General features: G+C 36.0%; 1 protein-coding gene across 19 annotated transcripts in view; it reads left to right on the top strand.

The window, feature by feature from the left end:
* The first annotated feature begins 708 nt into the window (after positions 1–708).
* Positions 709–25,383, top strand: part of LOC118143009 (uncharacterized) — a 286,473-nt gene continuing 261,798 nt past the window's right edge. For 12 of the 19 annotated variants that reach the window (XR_013520541.1, XR_013520542.1, XR_013520540.1 and 9 more), the window contains exons 1-2: positions 2,310–2,389; positions 3,241–9,883. Coding sequence is in view for 7 of the 19 variants with exons in the window: in XM_078333042.1 (XP_078189168.1) it covers positions 2,213–2,389; positions 3,241–3,336; positions 9,702–9,740 (312 nt within the window). In the remaining 12 variants the exon portion in view is untranslated. Of the gene's footprint in view, positions 2,390–3,240; positions 9,884–25,383 lie in introns of all 19 variants that reach the window. The other 7 variants (XM_078333043.1, XM_078333044.1, XM_078333040.1 and 4 more) reach the window with 5 other exon arrangements.

The following is a 25,383-nucleotide window of genomic DNA, read 5'->3' as shown; positions in this document are numbered from 1 at the left end:
TTATACTCATAAAGGAAGAAAGGGAGAATGAATTTTAATTGAAACTAGCAATATCAGCAACACCACCCCTGGTGTTAGAGTGGGCACTCAGAGAATTGCATCCCTTTGGCTGATAGAAATGGTTTAGAGACGCAGTTCCTTTATACTGAAAAGAACATTATAATCCTCTTACCACGGAGATTGTAACAGAAATGCAAATAAACTAAGAAAGGCAAATTTGCTTGTATTCTGGGAAACTTTTCGTCTAGACTTGATCCTGCATTGATGTAAGCCTGGAGCTGGTAGCAGCGTCATAAGAGTAAAGCCAACAAAGAATACTACTGATTCAAAAGACAGACAGAGGTACGGACAACATGAAACCGTGGGTTAGAGCCATGCCTGAAGCTTTGTCTAACTCTGGATATTTCAATGAAGTAAATCAATAACTATTTGTTGACTTTGTGTCACATAGAATGAAAGCTTATTGACCAAAAGAGAGGGCTGAAAATACAGAAAGAACTCAGGGAACACACCACTTGGATTCTGTTTTACTTTCATCAATCAGCTCCCTTTGAATATAGAATCCAGGACAACATGATGTACTTCCGTTCACAAAAATAAAAGAAGGAAAGAACAAAAGGATTAAATATATAATAGGGAAGAAAACTGATTAGGTAGCATATTTTGATGGATGAAATTTTTCAATACATTTTTGAAAGACAGGAAGTGACTGGTCAAATTGTACAAAGAAGGCTGCAGAGATGAAGCCCAGAGAGACTCTGCCACAGAGTTAGCAAGTATGATAGAAGACAGCAACAAAGTAACTACTCCTGTTGGCACTCTTTTCTCCCTCCCATATTCCTGCTGTGGGGTGAAGACAGTCTGATATTTACCATGAGTAAAATCTCTGAAACTCTCTTCCATAGCAAAATCAAATAGCCATCCAGAAAAGTCAAGGCTTTTAAGTGTGGTGTTGGTGACCCTCCTCATTCCGTTATTTGGGGACCCAATGTCTACCTGCCCTATGCCACTCTCACACTTCCCACCCTTCTGGTTGGAAATTCTGCTCAAGGAGAAACAAGGTGAGACATAGTGAGCAAATTAGCTCTTTATAGATGCATGAAATACCCATGTGGTTACCTAGTCCTATTTCTGTAAAAACCATCAAAGATTATAAGATACATATAAAAATTTAAGAACACAAAATGAGCACGACAAACCAACCAAAAAAGACTTTTAAAAGTTTTAGTGGAGTAAAAGAGTAGAAAATATTTTAATATCAGTAAACACCAAAATATAATACCTTTAATTAATATTCACACAGATATTTGAGAAAATATTGTGTTCCACAAAATATTATGATAGGATGCTATGAAAAGAAACTACTGTAATGTAAGAATGGGATATTAGACATTAAAAATAGAATTGCTAAAATTTTAAAAAGAAAGCTGCTTGAAAAATACAGGAAATCTTCCAGAATGTAGAGAAATAAAGTAGAACCAAAAACATAAAGGAAAGGATGGAGCCTAATAAACAAATGCAGAGGTCTAATAACTGACAACTAGACATACAGAATAAAGAAAATGGAAGGGCGAACATTATCCAAGAAATAATAGGAGACACTTTCTTTGAGTTACGGAACATAAATCTTTAGGTCATGTATTACTGAGTGCCTTGTACAAAGAATGGAAATGAAAACAAAACCCACATCTGGATACATTCTTGAAAAGTTTTAAAACATCAAGAAAATCTTAAAGATTCCAAACTTTTCAAAGAAGAAAAATACAGTTTCCTACAAAGAAATAAAAATCAAACTTGCATTAGATTCTTGACAGCAACAATGAATGCTAGAAGAGAACAGAGAAATGCCTGCAGCATACAGGGAAAGTAATTTTCAACCTTGAATTCTGTAATCACAAAAATAGTTACCAAGTAAGGGGGAAGAATTGAAGTATTTTTAGATGTTTTAAGAGCTCAGAAATTTTATCACCATTTTCTTTTTTAAAAAAATGTGTATTAAAATATTTAATCTTTACTTCTATCATGGTGAATTTTTCTGAAACACATTCTTCCCTTAGAGTAACCTGGGACCCATATTCTCCAAAGCCATTGGAAGCGAAAGAAAGGTTGGGCGGGGGAAGAAGAAAAGTGCTTTGCAAGTTCGTTTTGGCAGTCAGGAGAGCTTCTGGTTTAGGCTCTCCACAGAGGCAGGAAAACTACAGTCACTGGGCGAATGCCCCACTCTGCGCATGCTGCACAGTACCTGTTGCTGCGCATGTCTGTTGCTATGCGCGTCTGTTGCTGCGCATGCGCCTTGAAGCCCACCTTCTGTCCTCGCAGAGCTCTGCAAGAAAAGGTCTGGTGTGCGTTCATTCCGCCGTCTTCATTTTTTCTCACTAAGACTCAACCGGTAGGTTCACAGATCGGTCTTTCTGGGATTTCATTGTGAGTGAATTGAGGAGGAGCCAGCAGGCTTCAGGCAGGTTCTGCCTGCACAGTCCGTGGCTTCTGAGGGAGAAGGGCCTCGCCGGCTTCTCCCAGGTCCGGCTCCTCCCAGGTCACGAGGCCGCCATGGGTGTTGTGGCTGGGCTGGGACACTGGAGGAAGGTGAGCCGCGGAGGGGAGAGATCACATGAAGATAGGGCAAGTGTTGGGAGTGCCGTTAGAGGTGTCTGAGTCCCGAAAACTCCTGGAAATTCTGAGGGAAGACAGTTTCCAGACTTCTCGGTAGGGGCATCGTGGGTGGTAAGGAAGGAGCTTGGGAAATGGGGACGTTGTGGGCTGCCGACTGCGGCCCTGAGGTCTGAGGAGTGCTTGGCAGTGATGTCCGGTGAGGAGCATAACCTTCACTCTGTTCTGTTTTGCAACTTCACACTTCCTCCATGGACGTCATGGGAGGGAATGGGCGAGGCTGTACATTTCAACAAAACTTGATTTCGGGAGTACGTAGATGGGGCGGGGGAATGGGCCTAGTAAATTAGAGTGAGATGAAAGCTATGAAGTGACCATTTTCGATATGTAATCGCATTCAGCAACTAGCAACTGGGATCAGAAAAACAGTTACTTAAATTGCGTATAAATGTTTCTGTTTCCCTTGTAAAATGTATTTTAAGTAAGTGACCGCTATGTTTTAAGTACAATATGTTGTAACAGCGCTAATATAACAGTAATATAACAGTTTTATGTTGTCATCAGCTTCCAAGCTTCTTAGCGCCTGGCTCCTCTGTTTTGTTATCCTCAGCGTATTGCTTCTGTTCACAGCATTACCTCATGTTTCAAATGGATGTTGGAGTTCCTCCCATGACGTCTGCATTCCGGTTAGAAGTACGTGTATGCTTGTCTATGGAGTGCTTACAGGTATTTTCACCCATCAGAGAAGTGTTCCCTGAAATAACACCCAACAATGCCTCCTTAAATTATTGAACATACCTAGCTGCAAGGTTGGATCTTTATTTGGGCACTTTGCAGCTTGAGAATAAAAAAGAAACAGAATTCTGTATCTTAGTAAGAAAAGGAGAAATTTTTAAGGAGGAGATAACTAGGTCCCACATCATGAAAGAAGCAGCCACACCTCCCAGATCTCTTTACATTTTGGTAAAGTTATATGAGGGTATGCTGTAGCAAAATGAGGGAGAAGATCAAGAAATACAAAGACACAGGGACAAAGAAGCAGAGCAATACAAGGGAATTTCAGGATGACAGTGGTCCACCAGGCTTAAAGATGGTTGTTTCAGAGTTCCATAGGAGAACGGTGGGCTCTGGGAGGGAGGCCAGCGAAGAGAAACGAAGATTTCATGCAGGGGACTCTGATTGAGTGGATGGCATAAACTGGAGGGATGATAAAGTGTGTGATTCAAAAGAAAAGGAATGGCAATATGACATTTTAGGAAAAAAATAATTTGCATATAAACAATTGATTTGAAGCAAATGTTGGAATATAAGAAAATGTGTCTTTGCCTTGATGCTGCTAACATTCTCTTCCGTGCGGCTCAGTAGTTTTGGTATTATTCACATAACCCTAGCCTGCATTCGTAATGGACAAATTGTGTAAGACTTAGGTGGTGATGCAGAATTAAATATATTAACCATAAAAACCCCGGTATGAATGTAAAAGAATAGCACATAGACAGTGGGTAGTGGATTGTGGAAGCAAATATAAGCACATTAATAATTGAAACATTAAATATCTAACAACAATTTGAAGAATTGCAAAAAATGCTTCTATTAAGCATTGAGAAGAAAGTGGAGTGGGTTAAAAGTTTACTTAGCAAAACTTTTAAAAATTTTAGGCAATCAATCACCTGTCTGGAGTGTATAAATGAAGTGACAGAGATATAAGTGTATTATCTAGTATTTTGGAGGTAACAGAAACATATTAAAGAGGTTTTTCCACAGTGCCTAGAGCATAATCATTCAGTATGTTAGCAGCTTTAACCATTATAGTGATTTTTAATTTGAACTGATATTTTAACAAGCAATTCTACTTTACTTGTTATTCTTTATTTTAGATATTAAAAATATTAAAAATTAACATCTATATTACCACTAAAAAAAAAAAAGATTTCTCCTGGAGAATGGAACTACAGGTTTAAACAGGTATGGGGCTAGGAGCTATGGAAATTATGATAGGCTAACATTATTTGATTTATTCACATGTGAGAGTTATTTTAATGATAAACATTATAAAAATTAAAACAAGAAGATTTGGAATTTTGCTTGGGAACCTTAGAAAGCACAAAACTCAGCAGGGAACCAGGGCTTGTTTTGAGTGTAATATGGGCTTCTCTCTGATGTGGTGGCGTCAGACGGGAGACTGAGCACAGACACAGCTGGACTCTGCACCAGAAATTGGTACAGAAAATTGACCTCTGGTGAAGTACCTTTACTAAACACAAAAGAAAGAGAACATAGAAAACATCTCTCAACTAAGACTACACTCAACTTGGCTTCCCTTCTGTCAGGTTGTTGCATAATTTAATTATTGATGTGAATTTAGACTCACCAGCTCTTTTAGCATGTTTGAAAATTCTAACAATAACACAATATACAGTGAGGGGAAGACAAAGGCAGTCTTTATTTAAGGATGTGTACATTCTAAGTAAACATCTCATTGACACTATGAAAAAATCCACGGTAAGAAAATAGATGATAGCAGTTAATATAAAGAAACTGGTCACAATTTTAGAATAATTATGACAGTAAACATAACATTTTATAAGTAACTACTGTATAAGTATACAATTGTGACTGAAAACAAATGGAATTGTATAAATTACTAATATTAGGAAAATACTAGAAATAATAATACATGATATAACACTCAGGATAGGTATGATATTGCTACAGTAACGTAAAGTCCAAAATATCAGTGGCTTCAAGCAGGACAATTTTATTTCTTACTTATCCTACATATTTAATGTGGGTTGCCAGTGGGCTCTGTTCCAAGTTGATTTTACTCTAGGACCCAGGATGATGAAGAAGCCATGATAGGGAGTGTTGCTAATCTCTGAGGCACAAAGATTATGAACAAGAGTATGACAACTATCTCATAACTCCTAAAGTCTCTGCACATAAGGTCTACATTTATCTTCCACTCACATTACATGAGTCAAACCAGGTCATGTGGCCATGACTGATTTCAATGGAAACAGTACCTTCTCTGCAACTTAAACAAACAAAAAAACTAAAAACATGAACAGCCTCAATGACTACTACATTAGGAAACTAAAAAGCAATTTCAGAATGAAAATTATTAGCAGTAAAAAATTCAGAGGTGAATTGATAATCAAATACTTTGAAAGACAAATGGTAATTACTCTGAAAGTACAGCAGAAATATTCAAAGACATAAAGACAATATGAATGAATATGGTAGAAATTGAATACCAGAGATAAGAGAGCCAATGAAGTGCAATATTTCTTATTAAAGAAAAGAGGGAAAGCATGAAGAAGCTCCCCTGGCCTGTGAAAGAACCAAGTATACAGATCAAAGTTTTCACTGAGTAACAGGAAAAGTTAATGAAAAGGTAAAAATAGCTGGTTCAGTTTTTAAACGTCAAGAATAATAAAGGAATCTTGGGCATCCAGAAAGAGAATGTTAAATCACTCTTTTTATGTTTTTTTCAAACTGACATGCAACAGACCTACAGAAAAGTCTATAAATTGCAATTGTGCAGCTCAGTGAATTATCCTATGAGAAAACAATTGTGTGACCATTACTTAGGCAAATAAATAGAACACTCTCAGTATCCTAAAGACATCCTCATTCACTGTGTAATTATTACACGCTCTGCTCTCTCCTCTTCAAAGGTAACTGCTATCCTAACGTCTAAATCTATTTCTAGTTTTGCCTAGTTTTAACCTTGATCTAAATGGAACCACACGGTGAAGTCTCTGAAATACTACTTTCTTCACTTTCAGCTATGTTCTTGAGATTCCAACATATTGTTCTATTGTACTTGTAGCGCATTCAGATTTATTGTTGCATGCGATTCAATTTTGTGAATATACCAAACTATTTATTTATTCTGGTATTGATAGACTTGCTAGATACTGTTTCCAGTGGTTGCTGTTACAAATAATTCTGTAAATATTCTTGAACATGTCTTTTGCAGCGCACACACCCATTTCCATTAGGTGTCAAACTGTGAAACGTACCCCATTGATACCTCTATTGGAGGTTGTGCCTGGTTGTCATAGAAAATTGCAGCACTCCTCCCTCCCCTTAGAACTTCTATTCTTCTTCCTCTGCTTTATTTTATCCACAGCACTCAGTCCTCATCTAATAAACTATATTTTATTCATTTATCTTGTTTATGGCCTATTCTTTGCTTACTACAATGTAAGTGGCATTGGAGCTGAGATTTGGGTTTATTTTGTTAATGACTGTTTTCCCAACACTTAGAAGAAATACTCAATAAATTTGTTGAATGAGTTAATTATTTTATATAATTATCAGTGTGAGTCAGGTTCTATATTTCATCAGATATTTATTGCACATTTCTTTTTGTTTTTCTCTATGCTGCCTGTTTATAGCTCTTGCAAATTTTTCTTCAAGATTTTATATATGAATTTTGAAAATTTGTTTTGTATCTGTTGCAAAATTCTTTTTCAGTTTCTGTGGGCCTTTTGACTTAGTTTATGGTAAGTTTTTGTCTGTTTTAATATGGTCAGTGTTATCTATTCTTAAAGGTGTTTAGATTTTATGTCTAATTTAGACAGGTCTTTCTCATTTCAGTATTACAAATAAATACACAGTGCTTTCTTTCTAGAAATTTTATGCTTGCTTTAAATCTTTGTTCCATCAAAAATTTATTTTGTTTTAAAGAGTGGTGACACATCTTTACTTTTATTTAACATAATTCATAGAATTATCCCTATCTTCCCTACTAATTTAGAATGCCATCATTACCACAAACAAAAGCCAGTTGTGTGCGTCTTGTTTTTTTTCTTCTACCCTGTTTTATTGTTTGGTCTAACATTTCTAGTACCATTATAAATATGTATTCATTTCTAGTGCTAAAGTTTTAAAAGTTATTTTATTTGCTAATATATTTTAAAATTTTATGACTCTCTGCCCACATTATTAGATTTTTCTAATTTTCTCCATTATTAGAACATGTCCTAGCTTCTTTACATATTTATTTTCAAGGTGAATTTAATATAATTTGTTTATTTCCTAAGTTTCCTATAGGTACAGAAATCAAATGTAAATTTAGAAACTACAAAGACAAAAGCATGTAAATGACAACAAAATCCTCTTGGTTTGTTAATTAGGATTGTATTGAATGCATAGATTAGTTTAGTGAACACTGACATAGTTATGCAGTTACATCTTCCTATTCAAAGGCATAGGATGCTTTTCAGTTATTTGATCCTTTTATATTTTATAGCTTTCTAAATTATGTTTGATGCAATTCTTGTAAAATTTATATCTAACCATTTTATCATTTCCATTGTTTTTTAAACAATGTACATTTTCTATTATTGTTTTCTGATTATTTGAACATAGCAAATATAAACTTTATATATTATTCAATTTCCCTACCTTATTAAATTCGAATATTTTTCTAACAGGTTTATAATCAATTCACGTAATCACCTGCATAATTGCAAGATAGAAAAATTATAGAATTGACTTATAAATCCAAGATTTAAGGATATTGAAAAATCCAGCTGATTTTGATATATTTATTAAATATGTATATATTAGAAAGGCTGTCAAAAGAAACATATAAAAAGAATATATATACAATACACATTTAACAAAAGGATTTAAAATATTATTAAAATGCTAAGTACAATACTTTAATTTTTGACAGTTGCCAGTGCATAGCAATAAGAGAAATATAGTAATTTCAATAAATTGTACTGAAATAATTGAGTATTACTATGGAAAAGAATGGGCCTTCACCCCTACCTCAGGCCATACACTAAAACTGACTCACAGTGGATCACAGGACTAAATGCAAAAGCTGAATATACAGAACAGATTGTTGTGGGGGGGTGGGGAGAAGAAAAAATCATCATCATGATGGTAGCCTAGGCAATATACTCACTAATAATAATAGAAAAAGATGAAAAATTGAATTGCACCAAATATTTAAAGTTTTGCTCATAAAAAGATACTCCGTTAAGAAAAAGAGAGGCCCAAGACTTTGAGACACTATTCAAGATACATATATCTAAAAAAAAAACTCTTGTTATACACACATATTCTTACCATTATATCAGACAACAGAAAGCAATGAAAATGGGCATAAATGTTGAACACATACTTCACAGAAAAATATATGAATAATCAGTTATTATGGGAAAAGATGCTCTACATATTAGTCATCAATAAAATGCAAATTAAAACCACAATTGAGACAGTACTCCATACTGACTAAATGGCTAAAATTTGAAAGTTCAACAATATTGAGTATTGAAAATGATATGGAGTCAGTCAGTGAAATTTCAAGTAGTGTTAGTGAGCATATAACCTGGAGCAAACATTTTGGAAAACTATTTGGCAATTTCTCATAAAGCTGAATATAGATTTACCATCCACCTCAGCAATTCCACCACTAAGTGAAGTAAAAACCTATCTTCACATGGTACTTGTTAATGCATGTTCACCACAGCTTTACTCATAATACCCTTTACCTTGTATAGGAGGCAGAAAAATGGCCCCACAAAGATTTCAACACCTTTTCCTGGAAAGGCCTAATCCCTAGAACCTATGAATATATTACCTGTCATTGCAAAAGGAACTTTGCAGGTATGATTACATTAAAGATCTTGGGTAGAGAGATTATCCTATATGATCTGAATCTGGGTAAGCCCAGTGTAATCACAAGGCTCCTTACAAATTAAAAAAGAGACTGTCAAGTCAGAGATAGGCTGTGAGAAAGATGTGTTGGCTTTGAAGATGAAAGGAGCCCAGGGACCAAGCAATGTAGGAAGCTCTAGAAGCTGGAAAAAAAAAGAAAACACTGCCTCCAAACCTCCAGAAGAAATGGATTCCTGCCACATTTTTATTTTAGTCCCATGAAACTTATTTTGGACTTTATCTTCAGAGCTATAAGGTGATAAATTTGTGTCATTGTATGCCATTGAGTGTGTGTTTATTTGTTACAATAGCAATAGAAAACTCAAGCACCTGATGATAACCTAAATATTTATCGTCTTGTGAATGGATAAGCAATTGTTTCTAAAGAATTTTTTTTATTCTTTGAAAAGAATAAAATGTTTCATTGGAAAGATATTATGCAGCAGTAAAAAGGAATCAACTACTGATACATACTACCACATGGATGAATCCCTGCAACATCATGTTCTGCTGAATATGTGCCATATGTTTCAGTTTAGATGAGATCCTCATCTAAATTGACAAAGTACCTCAGTGATTACCTTGGGCAGAGGTAAGGATGATTTTCTGCAACGGGGCGTGAGTGTTCTTCTCTGAGTGACAGATGTATTCTACATCTTGTTTATGGTGATGGCATTTGTGAAATCTCATCAAACTGTACAACTTAATAGGTGCATTTTATTATATGTAAATTATACTTTAATAAAGTTTATTTTAAAGGAAAAAAGCTATCAAAGTTAGAATTAAGAAATATGAAATAATTACTTACCACAGATTAAAAATGAGAATGCTATATACAGCTAGAGTTGGAAACTTGAATAAGGCAATTACCATGAAATATATTTTTTTTTTCTTTTGAGACAGAGTCTCACTCTGTTCCACAGGCTGGAGTGCAGTGGCACAATCACTGCTCAGTGCAGCCTCGAACCCCCATGATCAAGTGATCTCCCAATTCAGCCTTCCAGGTAGCTGGGACTACAGCCATGCACCACCATTTCCTGCTAATTTTTTTTTTTTTTTAATATATAGAGTCAGTTCTCATTATGTTGCCCAGGCTGGTCTTGAAACTCCTGGCCTCAAGCCATCCTCTCACCTCTGCCTCACAAAGTACTGGGATGATAGGCATGAGCTACCATACCAGGCCAAAACACTCTTTAGAAAATTAGAAAACTACTTGCAAAAAAGGGCCAGGGTCAAAACAGTTTTTCTGGGAAAAAAAAAAAGGTTAAATTTTATAGCAGAATTTAATCATTAACTGGCTAAATGATTCCAGATAGTATAATTTATAGTAGGAAATTATATGTATACATAAAATAAAATCCAGTCAGTAAAATGATATTTGACATGTAAAGATTTTAATGACATATTGTTGAATGAATTTTAGTTTTATTTAATGCTTATTAAATGTTTACTATGTTCTAATAATAGATAATGGAATAAACCAAATATGATCCTTGTTCTCACATTGCTTACTGCCTCGTGAGAGAGAAAGCTAAGTAACTACAGAAGTATATGTAACCATGATAGACTACAATTTAAAAATGATAAAGTAACATATATGTAAGAGCAGTGACTAATTTAGATTTGGATAGGGAAGTATGAAGGGAATCAATTTGGCAAGATCTACAGCAAAAGATGTTCAGACTAAAAGTTGTGAATAAGCATTTAATTATGAAGTTCTTTATTCATTATACAATGCCTACTCAGCCATATTGCCATTTTGATGATTTGAAATATTGCCATATTTTCTGTGTGAATCATGCTATTTAGTCTTCACTCCTCTACAGTCTGCCTCTATCAGTCTATTAAAAATGTTCTCGTCAAAATTAACAGTGACTTCTTATTTCTTGATCCAACAGACACTTAAGTTCTCAGCTTACTTTATTGTTGTGTTTTCAGCAGTACTTCTCACAATCAGTCACTCCCTCCTTTTTCAAACTCTCTTTTCTCTTTCCCATATTAGTTTGCCAGGGCTGCCCTAAGAAAATCCCACAGACTGGGTGGATAGGACAACAGAAGTTTATCTCTTACAATTCTGGAGGTTGGACAGCCAAGATCCAGTGACAGCAAGTTTGATTTCTCCTGAGGATTCTCTTCTTGGCTTGCAGATGGCCTCTGCCTGGCTGTGTCCTCACTGGGCCTTTTCAGGGATCCTTGAAGGCTCTTCTTCTTTTTATAAGGACACAAGCTTTATTGGATTAGGGCCCCACTCTTATGACCTCACTTAACTTTAATTACATCTTTAAAGGTCTTATCTCCAAATACAATCCCATTGAGAGCTAGAGCTTCAACAAATGAATTTGCACAGGTAGGGGACACAGTTCAGTCTAGAACTGTGTTGATTTGGGAAACAATTTCTTTCTATCTTCTCTAACAGTTCTCCTTTTCTCTCTTCTACCCTTAAATATATTAACAATTTAGGGTGTAGTCTCAGGCTCTCTTTATCTCATTCTGACTCTAGCTCTTCTTTCACATTTGAAGGATTTCAAGTCTACTGTATTAGATTAAAAGTCTACTTTTTTCATAGCAGTCATTGACATGTAGCAAGTTCTCTAAGTGGTAATATCTCATCAGAATGGAAGATCATATCTCACTGAGGCAGAGGGTAGATGTGGGACTCTGTGACACTCTCTCCAAGGTGATCTCCCACGCCCAGTCCTTAAAACCCCAAATCTGAAATTGTGCCAGTGTTTCACTGTATATCTCACTACACACCAATCAGTAACATTTCCTGAGTATTCACTATGTGCCAGGCAGTCATCTACGAGCTTTACACATGTTAATTCCACTTGCTAATCCTTATGATAATTTTACCCTCACATTATTCCAATTTTACAGATTAGAAAACTTAGTCACAGGGTGATTAAATAAATCGCTGAAGGTCACACAGCTTGTAAGTGACAGTAATTTCCTTGTAGTCTGACTCTAGGACTCACTATGTGCTAAGACTATGATTATACATTAGCACTTAGGATCAAAGTCTTTTTAAGTCAGAATAAGGAAATTTAATTCACAAAGGATATTAGGATAATTGGAATATTATTTGAGAAAACTTGAGGTATTGTTAGATATTTTTCTTCATAGCACATATCAAATGAACCAAAGACTTTGGTAGAAAATGTGCATTCTTAAAAAGTAGAAAACCTACAAATTGCTTTTTAAAACACTTTCAGTGGTAGATAGGCATGTCTATACATGACATTGTAAACTGAAAACAAAGATAAAAACTAGAAGATTTGACTACAACCACTTAATTAAGAAAATCCTTTGCCATAAAATACAATAAACAAATGAAAAGACTGACATAAAACTTCGGGAGTGTTATTAACAAGAAAAACAAATTAATGCCGCAACAAAGAAATGGGAAATAACCTAACAAGTATCTCATAGAAGGATATATATACATATCTAGTAAACATATTAATCCACCAGAGGAAAAAAAATAAAAGCACCATTTGCCTCTCAAGTTGGTAGAAAATAGTTTTTAATAATAATTCTCAGTGTGGGTGTAGATGAGAATGTGGGAGATGTGATATTTTTACATTGCTGGGCTGGTAGGAGTGTAATTGGTAATACCTATCTAGAGAACAATTTGATAATAGATATTTTGCTTTAAAAATTGTTACTTCGTTTTGTAAAAATATTTTTTTATCTCAGCATATCTATAGTAAGAAAGATGCTACAATGGAATATTTGCAAGTGTACATATTTATTTTGTAAGGATATTGATTCAAGTTAATGGTAAGAGTTAAATATTGGTAGCAATCTACATCTTTCATATAAGAGGATGGCCATAATGGATTGAAATGTAATTTTGTTACTTTATCCACAGACACATAGTCCTGCACTCCAGCATTTAGGGTTGCTTTCAGAATAGGATGTCCACACAGCCATGTCAAGGTTTGAATTAAGAGCATACATGGTAGCACATTCAGAAGCCTATGAAAGCTCTTAAAATGAATCCTGGGCTGTGTCTGGGAGTCTTACATTTTTTGGCATAATGTGAATCTGCTGTATCATACAACTTGAACTTTGTTACACAATAATTTAGTTTACCATCCTTTGAGTAAAAATGAAATTTGTCTTTATGTCTCCCAGAACTGCCCTCAAGAAGTAGTCTTCCTTGAGAAAATACTCATATTATTATCTTCATCATCATCAACCATCATCATCATTGGGATGGTTTACATTGTCTTGATATGGTTAAGCTGAGACATACAGTTCTCAGAAACCTCCTCCCTATGTAGTTATAGGTTACAGTTGGCCCAAAGATATACCTGCTTGAGATTTGGAGGGTTGGAGATGAAGCAGCAGCCATTATCTTTTGAAGGTCTTTATAGTCAGATGTCCTTAAAGACGGATGCAGAAGTAGGTTCTTGTTTCTTCTCACTCTCTTCTGCTTGCTGTCCAGCTCTTCTTTCCAATTTCTGACCCTGTTTACAAAGAGCAGCTCCAGGCCTACTACTAAATGCTGGGTTGTGGACCTACAGTGGTGAGACCAGGACAGAGAGGATGACCTTCCCATGAGTCTTCCTAAGAACATTCCTTTTATAGTCTAAGGTTAATAGGTAGATTACAGAATGCTTATTTAAATTATAATTTCAGATAAACAATAAAGATTTTTGTACAACTATGTCCCAAGCAATGCAAGAGTTAATTATAGCAGTGAAATATTGGTAACAATCCAATATCTCATAATAAGGACAATCCTGAATGTTGTGGAAAATTAATTGTGACATTTTATCTTCAAGCACATATTCCTCCATTGCAGGGACATCCTCATCCTAAAAAAAAAATATTTATTTAAAATTCTGATTTAACTGAGCATCCTGTACTGTTTACTTAGTTGGGTCTGGCAATACCAGCTTTGATGAATTGATGTGCTTGGTTCATAGACTGACTGATTGATGACCTTTTCTTCATCCTCCAATTCCCATTCCAAACTTGAACTCCTGTCTCTTCCTTCAGTTCTATAAGGTCTACTTCCTAGTGAAAATCCCCTTCCTCACTAGACTCACACAGACTCTGCTGCCCTGACTCCTGATTTGTATCATAATAGTAATGATGATAATAGAAAACAACAGTAAATGCTAAAGTTTACTAAAGCTTACTATGTGCCAGAGCCCTCTGTTAAGTACTTTACAATAATACATAGTAGTTATTGTTATTTGCTCTGATTCAAGCTTAATACATATTAAAATTCAGTTGATACATGGCATTTAGATGCCAACTTCCATTGATCTGAGATGTTTTATTCCCTTTTCTTTTTCTGTTTTTTCCTTAAAAGCAGTGTGAAGTGATTTAATTATTTCAGACATATGTATTTTATAGAAAAGGAGATTGAGGCACCAAGGGGTTTAGAGAAACTTCCAAGGTCATATATTGAGTTAATGGAGCAATTGGGAGTAGAATTTACCATCTCTGAGAGTCCAAGGTGCTGTCTTGGCTGTTGTACTAAGAGGAAACTATATATCTTTAGAAGTGAAAGATAAGTCCCAATGTTTCAAAAAAAAAAAATCAACCTTTCTATATCTTTCATGGAGACATTTATTCTTAGACTAAAAGTTCCAATATATGTTACTTCTTAAATTTTGTATTTATTTTTAATTCAAGAAGCTTATATGCTCATTTGTTCTTCTTACCAAGTAAGATTTTATATTCCTTATACAACATATGCTTATGAGTTCAATTTCTGACTGGAACTGGTTTTTATGTAAGTGCTCCACCTTGAACAATGGGTTTCATATGTAACCCAGAAAAGATATTTAAAATAATTTCTAGAAATTTCTTATTTTTATCAGAATTTCTTCATTGAGGTGGGATTTGAATGAAAAAAACGCAGAAAAGAAAATGGCAATTCCTTGAGCAAATGATATAAGTTTGATTGATATATAAGATTTCAGTGAGAATAAAAAATCAAACATTTGTTCTCAACAAGTCAGACCTAGAAACTGTCTCGTGGAGAAAAATGGAATTTCAGTATAGTTCCAAGCATTGCTGTAAAATCTGAGGCATAATAAAGATGTTTTTCACATATGCCATAAGTGATTAGACACAAGATTTCTAACAACAGTTGTTCATTCCCCCCGCCTTTTAAATTTGTGGGTATTTGTGACTGTGGCCAATGTAAGTCTTCTCCTACAGATCAAACTCCATGTGCTTCACTATACTATTTATATATTATAGAATATTTGTTTTGTAGAAAAATACTGTTCTGGTAGTACTCTATCTAAAGAACAGATGAGGAATAAGAGGGAAAGAAAGTGGAAAAATTTGGCCAGACCAGGAGGACTGATCTCAAAAACCTTATATTAGTTCAATAAATTTTTGTTTATCTTTATAATATTGACAAGAACATTCAATTAGATATGGTTATTTATAAAGCTTCTCTTCTAATTCTCTTAGCAAGTCTGTCTTGCTAAGAGAACAAAATCAATGACAACTTTCTAGTGTAGTGTTTCAGAACAATGCTTTTCGAACCATCTGTGATGAGAGATGAGTTCTTACTCTTTTCATTCCGTTGTAGGCCAGTATTTCATAAAAGACAACACAGATTCGTACAAAAGTGATCATATATTGACACTGAGACAATATTTAAAAGCTATACAGGTTCTCAAACATTTGTGTTCGATGTCTGCACTTATCTTGTTGTGGACAGGCACTGATGGATGACTCCCTGAGTACCATTGCTTTAGAGAATAGTCTTGAATTTGATTGCTTGGGTTCAAATTCCATCTCTGCCATATTCTACTTGTCCTGTAACCTTGTTCAAGTTACAGAAATGTAAAATGAAAATAATAATAATACCTTTTCCAAAGTTTACCATGAGGATTTAATGAGGTACTATATGAAACTCTGAGAAGGATGTCTAGCATGCACTACAGGGTCAATAAAAGTAAGTCATTATAATTACTGCATGCAGTTTTACAATACACAATGTGCTTTCCCATACATCATTTTATCTATTCCCTACAAAATCTCCGTAGGGGGTAGGTTAAAGAAGTAATGATTATCCTCTACTGCACAGCTAAGAAAACCAAGGGTCAAGTGTTTAAATTGTTACTCAAGTGTTTAAATGGTTACACAGCTGATAAATGGTAAAGCCAGGAGTTAAATGTGATGCTAGTTCTCCCTTATTCCATCCTCCCTCTCACAGCATGTGAAAGGCTACATGAAGTAGTCCTTTTCATCTAGAACAAAGTGTTCCTGCTCATTTCCTGAGCCTCTTGGTCCCATGACATAGCTGGACAAAAAACAGGACCATCCCAGCGATAGCAGGATCTCTGATCCCCTCTCAATTAGTAGACTTCTTCTGTAGGAGGGGTTCTTGTTGACCTTGCACTACATTTCCTTTTCACAGCTACTAAGAGCAAAATGTGTACAATTTATGCTTTCAGCTTAGAGTGCTATATATCTGGTTAATGTGATGGCAGCTATATTTCAGATGTTGAAAACGTCAGTTGGAAAAGTAATTTCCAGCCCCAAGATGGGAGAAAATGACTATCTCTTTTCATGTGTTGGTGGATGGTCTGGCTTACATTTCTTTTTCCTTGAACATACCCAGATGATATGAATGTTTCTTCAGTTGAGGTCTGAATATTTTACTTCTTATAAATCTGAAGAAATGTTTATTTCTTCCTGTGGTTAAATTGTGCCGATGAATTTTCAAAGAGTAAGGAGCCTGAGAAATTCATATGGGACATTAAATGTTCTAGTAATTATGATCTCTATTTGATTCAGACAAAGAACCAAGCCCAAGATGTGTTAAAGAGAATAAATTTTCCCTTTGCTAGTAAATTTAAAAAGGAGTAACAAAGGCAAATACTGTAGATGCATTTTCTTTAATAATGCCTTTGGGATAATTAAATTCAGAAAAAAAAGTCAATTATACAGAAGCAAAAAATGAACTTAGTGTAAACAAACCATTGTCCACTACTCTAAATAAGTTAATGAACATCTCGCTAACTATCTTATAACACAAATGATAAAATTAGTTTAAAAATTCTGTAAAGACTATAATTCTATAAAGAATAAAGAAATGTGAGTGAAGGTAAACCAGAATCATTCAGAGTTACATCTAAGTGCTACACTGTGTACAGGCTACTGCACTTCATTACACTTCATACATACTGCAGTGTTTGCAGATTGAAGGTGTGCAGCACTTCTTGCTGTACTCTGTGTTCAGCAAGTCTGTTAGTACCACTTTTCCAAGAGCAGGTGCTTACCTCCTGTTCCTTTGTCACATTTTGGTAACTCTTACAATACTTCACACTTTATTGTTACTATTATATCTGTTATGGTAATCTGTGATCACTGATTTTTGATGTTGCTATTGTGATTGCATTGGGGTGCCACAAACCATGCTCACATAGGACAGTGAACTAAATTGATAAATGTTATGTTTGTCCTGACTGCTCCACCCACTGGCTGTTTCCCTATCTCTCTTCTCCTTCTTAGGCTTCTTTATTCCCTGAGGTGCTACAATATTGAAATTAGGCCAATTAATAACCCTACAATGGTCTTTAAGTGTTCAAATGAAAGGAATAGTTCCACATCTTTTTACTTTCAATCAAAAGCTATAAATGATTAAGCTTAGTGAGGAAGGCATGTCAAAAGCCCAGAAAGGCTGAAAGATAGGCCTGTTGAGCCAAACTTAAGCCCAGTTGTGAATGCGGAGGAAAAGGAAATTAAATGTGCTACTCCAGGATATGCACCAATGGTAAGAAAGTAACTTTACTACTGTTATGGAAAAAAAAATTATGTGGCCTGGAAAGAAGATCAAACTAGCCACAACATTTCCTCAAGCCACAGACTAATTTAGAGGAAGCCTCTAACTCTTTAGTGAAGGCTGAGAGAAGTTGAGGAAGGTATAGAAGAAAACGTCTGAAAAAAGCAGGGATTGGTTGATGAGGTTCAGGAAAGAAGTCATCTTCATTGCTTAAAAATACAAGGCAAAGCTGCTGCAAGTTATCCAGAATATCTAGCTGAGATATTGATGAAGTTGGTTACACTAAACAACTGATTTTCAGTATAGACAAAACAGCCTTTTATTGGAAGAAATGCCATTAGCACTTTTATACTTAGAAATCAATGCCTGGCTTCAAATCTTCAAAGGACAGGCTGATTCTCTTGTTAGGAGCTAATGCAGCTGGTGACTTAAAAATTGAAGCCAATGTTTATATACTATTCCAGAAACCCTAGGGTCCTTATTGTTATGCCAAATCTACTCTTCCTGTGCTCTATAAATAGAACAGAAAAGCTTGGATGACAGCACCTCTGTTTACATCATGGTTTACTAAATATTTGAAGCTCCCACTGTTGAGACCTACTACTCAGAAAAAATTCCTTTAAAAATATTATTGGCCAGGCGCGGTGGCTCATGCCTGTAATCCCAGCACTTTGGGAGGCCGAGGCAGGCGGATCACGAGGTCAAGAGATCGAGACCATCCTGGCCAACATGGTGAAACCCTGTCTCTACTAAAAAATGCAAAAATTAGCTGGGAGTGGTGGTGCACACCTGTAATCCCAGCTACTTGGGAGACTGAGGCAGGAGAATTGCTTGAACCTGGGAGGTGGAGGTTACAGTGAGCCAAGATCGTGCCATTGCATTCCAGCCTGGCAACAGAGCAAGACTCCGTCTCAAAAAGAAAATATTATTATGTATAGGTAAGGCACCTAGTCACCCACAAACTCTGATGGGGATGTACAATGAAATGAATGTTGTTTTCTTTTTTCCTTTTTTTTTCTTTTTTAGCGCTTATTACACTGAAGGTTTATTACTCACATTGCAAACCTGTGGGGTCATTTGCAGGGATTTTATTTCAAGTAGCTGAGACTTGTGAGATTGCGAGAAAAAATGAAGTGTTTGGTATCTGGATGTATTTACACATTTTTAGAAGGATTCAGTCAACAACAGCTGTTGAGTGTCTTATTATTTAGTCATAAGAAAAGCAAATAGGAAATTGTAGGTATTATACGAGGAAGATAATTTCTTCTTAGGGTTTTATGTCCGTAAAACCGGCCATCTAGTACAATGGGTAACGTCCACACTTGGTGACAGAAATGGTTAAGATGGCCTTAATACTCCTTTTAACTTGACTTTACACAGTTGCTTCCTGACTCCAGATTCCAATCTCACTCTTCTTAGGGAGTTTGCTTCAGAAAACTTTTCATTGTAAATTATTTATTTGCCCTTTTGAGATGTAAATCTACACTTTAGTGATGCCAAAGGAAGTGAAGGGCTCTCTTTCTGAGAAAACTGGGAGTCATCTCTTTGAAATGAAATCATGAAGAAAGATAGTGTTTCTATCTCTCATTCTCTTAAGGAGGGTAGAGCCTAATTCATTAGCTCATTCCAGTGCCTAGAAACTCTTCTTTTGTTTCAGGGGAGTTGAATTTAATCTCTGATCCATATTGCATTAGTTTGAAATCAAGTCTTTCATGTATGTTGTACTTCATCCAGTACAATTTTTCTTTTTCTTTTTTTTAAAAAAAATATATATGTATATGTATAATTGCACTTTAGGTTCTGGGGTACATGTGCAGAATATGCAGGATTGTTGCATAGTTACATACATGGCAATGTGGTTTGCTGCGTCCATCCCCCCATCACCTATATCTGGCATTTCTCCCCATTTTATCCCTCCACAACTCCCTACCCCCCACTGTCCCTCCCCTAGTCCTCCCCAACAGACCCTAGTGTGTGATGCTCCCCTCCCTGTGTCCATGTGTTCTCATTGTTCAATACCCACCTATGAGTGAGAACATGCGGTGTTTGATTTTCTGCTCTTGTGTCAGTTTGCTGAGAATGATGGTTTCCAGATTCATCCATGTCCCTACAAAGGACTTGAACTCATTGTTTTTTATGGCTGCATAGTATTCCATGGTGTGTATGTGCCACATTTTCTTTGTCCAGTCTGTCATCAATGGGCATTTTAGTTGGTTCCAGGCATATATCCTTTGGATATATACCCAGTAAAGGGATTGCTGGGTCAAATTGAGACAAAGGGCCAATATCCAAAACCTACAAAGAACTAAAACAGATTTAAAAGAAACAAACAAACACACCCATTCCAAAGTGGGTGAAGGACATGAACAGATACTTTTCAAAAGATGACATATATGAGGCCAACAAACATTAAAAAATGCTCATCATCACTGGTCATTAGAGAAATGCAAATCCAAACTACATTGAGATACCATCTCACGCCAGTTAGAATGGCGATCATTAAAAAATCTGGAGACAACAGATGCTGTAGAGGATGTAGAGAAATAGGAACACTTTTACACTGTTGATGGGAGTATAAATTAGTTCAACCATTGTGGAAGACAGTGTGGCTATTCCTCAAGGATCTAGAATGTTGTTTTCATGCTAACATAACATGTATTCTGTAGCCCATGGATCAAGGACTAATTTTGACTTTCAAGTCTTATTCTTTAAGAAATACATTTTGTAAAGCTGTCATAGATAGTGATTCCTCTAATGGACCTGGGCAAAGCCAATTGAAAATATTCTGGAAAAATTTACCATTCTAGATGCCATTAAGAACATTTGAGACTCATGGACAGAGGTCAAAATATCAATGTTAACTGGAATTTGGAAGAAGTTATTTTCAACCTCTATGAATGACTTAGTGGAGGAAGTCATGGTAGTTGTAGTGGAAGCAGCAAAAGAGCTAGAATTAGAAGTGGAACTGGAAGAAATGACTGAAATGGTGCAATCTCATGATAAAACTTGACTGAATGAGAAGTTGCTTCTTACGGATGAGCAATGAAATTGTTTCTTGAGATGGTATCTACTCGTGGTGAAAATGCTGTGTATGTTGTTGAAATGACAACAAAGAATTTAGAATATTACATAAACTTAGTTGGCAAAGCAGTGGCAGAGTTTGAGAAAATTGCCTCTAATTTCGAAAGAAGTTTTACTGCTGATAAAATGCTATTAAATAGCATCACATGCACAGAGAATCTTTGTGAACGGAAGAGTCAATTAATGTGACAAGCTTCCTTGTTGGTGTCTTCAGAAATTGCCATAACTACCCAACCTTGATTATCTACCATCCAGATTACCCACTAGCCATCAACATTGAGGAAAGACCCTTCATCAGCAAAAAAATTATAGTTAGCTGGAGGTTCAGATGATTATTGGCATTTCTTTTTTTTTTTTTTTTTTGTGACAGAGTTTAGCTCTTGTTTTTTTTTTTTTGAGACTGAGTTTCGCTCCTTACCCAGGCTGGAGTGCAATGGCGCGATCTCGGCTCACCACAACCTCCACCTCCTGGGTTCAGGCAATTCTCCAGCCTCAGCCTCCTGAGTAGCTGGAATTACTGGCACGCGTTACCATGCCCAGCTGATTTTTTTGTATTTTTAGTAGAGACGGGGTTTCACCATATTGACCAGAATGGTTTCGATCTCTTGACCTCGTGATCTACCCGCCTCGGCCTCCCAAAGTGCTGGGATTACAGGCTTGAGCCACCGCGCCCAGCCGATTATTGGCATTTCTTAATAATAAAGTATTTTTAAATTAAGATGTGTACATTTTTGTCATTGTATACCTAATAAACTACAGTGTGGTGTAAACATCACTATTATATGCATTGGGAAACTAGAAATTCTGTGTCACTCACTTTATTGTGATATTCACTTTATTGTGGTAGGCTGGACCTGAACTTACAATATCTCTGGGGTATGCCCGTAAATCAAACTTCTACAGGAATGAGTCCTTTAGAATGAAAACTCTCTCTTCTGTCAAAAGTGTCAAGTAAACAAAATAACTCAACCTCACTTGTTTTGGAGTAGCTCTGCACTCTCCCAATTCTAGGCTGAGGTCAGGAGTGCTGTAGAAACTATGATGAACTGTGAGAATACATAGAGCCCTAGACTCTTGTTTACTGCACATAAAGGACTTTGCACTAGATAAATATAAGAAATTCTAAGCATTGTACTCTTAGTGGCCAAAACAACCCTAAATAACCTTTAGTTTAAAGTCAAAGCTGTCCCAGATCTAATAGATAGGGATTGAGAATGCAGTGAACATAGTTGGAACGCTATTTCATTAAAAGTAAAGGGAGACTACCATGGTGGATACAGTACTGCTTGCCATCCGCTTAAATATTTTCTTTGCTATACACTCTCAATAGGTAACCCCAAATTTTCAAGCCAGGTTAAACATAGACATACATGAGAAAGAAGAAATCCAAGATTAATTTGAGTTCCTTTAGAAGTAGACCCTGAGGCTGGTTTGAAAAGTACTGTTTTACTTGGCGGGAGATACCAGGAAGTGTTAGGAGCACGGAGAACTGAGGCAGAAAAGAAAAGGCACAAGATAAAGAGTAGATTTTCAAGCCAGTTACCACTAGGGCAAGCCGGATGGCTATTTCAAGTGGGAACTCTGGGGTCATATATGACAAGTGCCTCAGAGTTAGCTTAGATCAGGGGCAAAGGAGGTAAGGGATTTGTACACTAAATCTATCATTGGTTGAGAGATACTGGGCATGAGGTGGAACAGAATATATTTTAACACTTTCTGATCTGATATCGTGTTACCTTCAGGCAGTTAGAAGCCCAGTAGTGCCTTACAATGGTGAGATTTCAGGGAATACAGCTGGGACATCTGCTACAATTTGTGAAGCCATATTTTCTTTGGATTTTATATAGCAATTATCACAATATCCTTAGAAATGTAAACATACACACACACACACACACACACACACATTTGACTTAGGAATTATCTTCATTGGCTTTTAAGCATAGGAGTATGACTAACATAAAGACAAGAACTCTAATAAATTGATGCACAGAATGAAAAATTGTGAAGAATAAATTCTTAGATAAATCAAGATGTGGATCCTAACCTTACCAGTCAAGTAATTTACTGTGTTTCATCTTCATTTTGTTAACCTGCAAAATAAGTAAATAATTTGCATTTTTTTGTGTGTTATGAGAACACAGTTGAAGCTCCTATTTCAGTGCTTGAAATATTGTAGTATATTGGTGATGATTAGCTATGATCATCAATATCCTTAGGAGGACTACTATCAATAGCTACTACTATTATTGAAAATAACACTTGGTGTTTTCTCTGCCAAAAAAATAAAAATAAAATAAAGGAAATAAACAATATACCTCTTTTGATATAATAGGAAGAAAACAGAATAATCTTCAATTTTCAAAAATAGGTGAGAATGCAAGACTTCTTGAAATAAAATGTGACAGTTTTTTGTTGCATTTAGCATTGGTTGTATAGCTGCTTGTGTTAGAGCATTTATACAGGTACTAATTAACATGTACTAACAGCTTCAATGGAAAAGAGTCATGTGAATACTTATTTAGAAAATATTTCAAGTAGTCATTATTGGGAATCTCCAATTTACCACATATTTAATTGCAATCTCTTTTCTAAAATGAATTAACAGGACTAAGCCATTATGTTAAAAAGCTGTGCCTCCATACAACTGTCTTCAGATACAGATTTAACACAGCAATTCCTTTTCTCTCTTCCGATTATTACAACATCAGAATATACTAGTCACCTACATAAAGGGAACTACAGAGTTGGTGTCACTGCGTGGGTTTATATACAAGAAGAGTTTGGATAATTTAGTTTCTCAAAGACACAGTTACCTAAATATTAATAGATTTTTTTACTGAGGAGGCTGCTTTTGCTTTGATGACCCGATTCAGATGTGAAAACCCCAGAAATTGTTTTTCTTAAGTGAAAGTCCAGGGATTCTTTTTAAAAAATATCATCTCTTTTTTAATTTTTAATTAAAAAAAAAATTTTTTTATTGTTTTCTTTTTACTTTTTTTTTTTTTTTTTGAGACGGAGTTTCGCTCTTGTTACCCAGGCTGGAGTGCAATGGTGATCTCAGCTCACTGCAACCTCCACCTCCTGAGTTCAGGCAATTCTCTTGCTTCAGCCTCCTGAGTAACTGGGATTACAGGCACATGCCACCATGCCCAGCTAATTTTTTGTATTTTTAGTAGAGACGGAGTTTCACCATATTGACCAGGATAGTTTCGATATCTTGACCTCATGATCCACCTGCCTTGGCCTCCCAAAGTGTATTTTTTCATGAGTTACTGGGGTACAGGTGGTATTTGGTTACATGAGGAAAATATTTTTTTTTTTTTGAGACTGTGTCTTGCTCTGTCACCCAGGCTGGAGTGCAATGGCATGATCTTGGCTCATTGCAACCTCCGCTTCCTGCGTTCAAGTGATTCTCCTGCCACAGCCTCCTGAGTAGCTGGGATTACAGGTGCCCATCACCATGCCTGGCTAATTTTTGTATTTTTAGTAGAGATGGGTTTCACCATGTTGTCCAGGATGGTCTGACCTCAGGTGATCCACCTGCCTCGGCCTCCCAAAGTGTTGGGATTACAGACATGAGCCACTGACCAGGCTGAGTAAATTCTTTAGTGGTAATTTGTGAGATTTTTGTGCACCCGTCACATGAGCTGTATACACTGCACCTTATTTGTAGTCTTTAATTCCTCACCCCACTCTCACTTGTTTCCCCAAGTCCCTGAAGTCCATTGTATCATTCTTATGCCTTTGCGTCCTCATAGCTTAACTCCCCCATATCAGTGGAAACATACGATGTTTGGCTTTCCATTCCTTAATTACTTCACTTAGAATAATAGTCTCTAGTCTCATCCAGGTCACTGCAAATGCTGTAAATTTATTCCTATTTATGGCTGAGTAGTATTCCATTATGTATATATACCACAGTTTCACTATCTATTCATTGATTGACGGGCATTTGGGTTGGTTCCATGATTTTGCAGTTGTAAATTGTGCTGCTATAAACGTGTCTGCAAGTATCTTTTTCAGTACTGCAATCCCAGTACTTCTGGGTAGATAACCAGTACTGGGATTGCTGGATCACATGGTAGTTCTACTTTTAGTTCTTTAAGAAATTTTCACAGTTTTCCATACCGGCTGTACTAGTTTACATTCCTACCAGCAGTATAGAAGTGTTACCTGATCACTGCATCCACACCAACATCTACTGTTTTTTGATTATGGCCATTCTTGCAGGAGTAAGGTGG

This window comes from Callithrix jacchus, chromosome 7 (genome assembly GCF_049354715.1).
Source record: "Callithrix jacchus isolate 240 chromosome 7, calJac240_pri, whole genome shotgun sequence".
Classification (NCBI taxonomy): domain Eukaryota; kingdom Metazoa; phylum Chordata; class Mammalia; order Primates; family Cebidae; genus Callithrix; species Callithrix jacchus.
The sequence above is the reverse complement of the archived record's forward strand: the minus strand, read 5'-3'. Positions and strand labels throughout refer to the sequence as shown.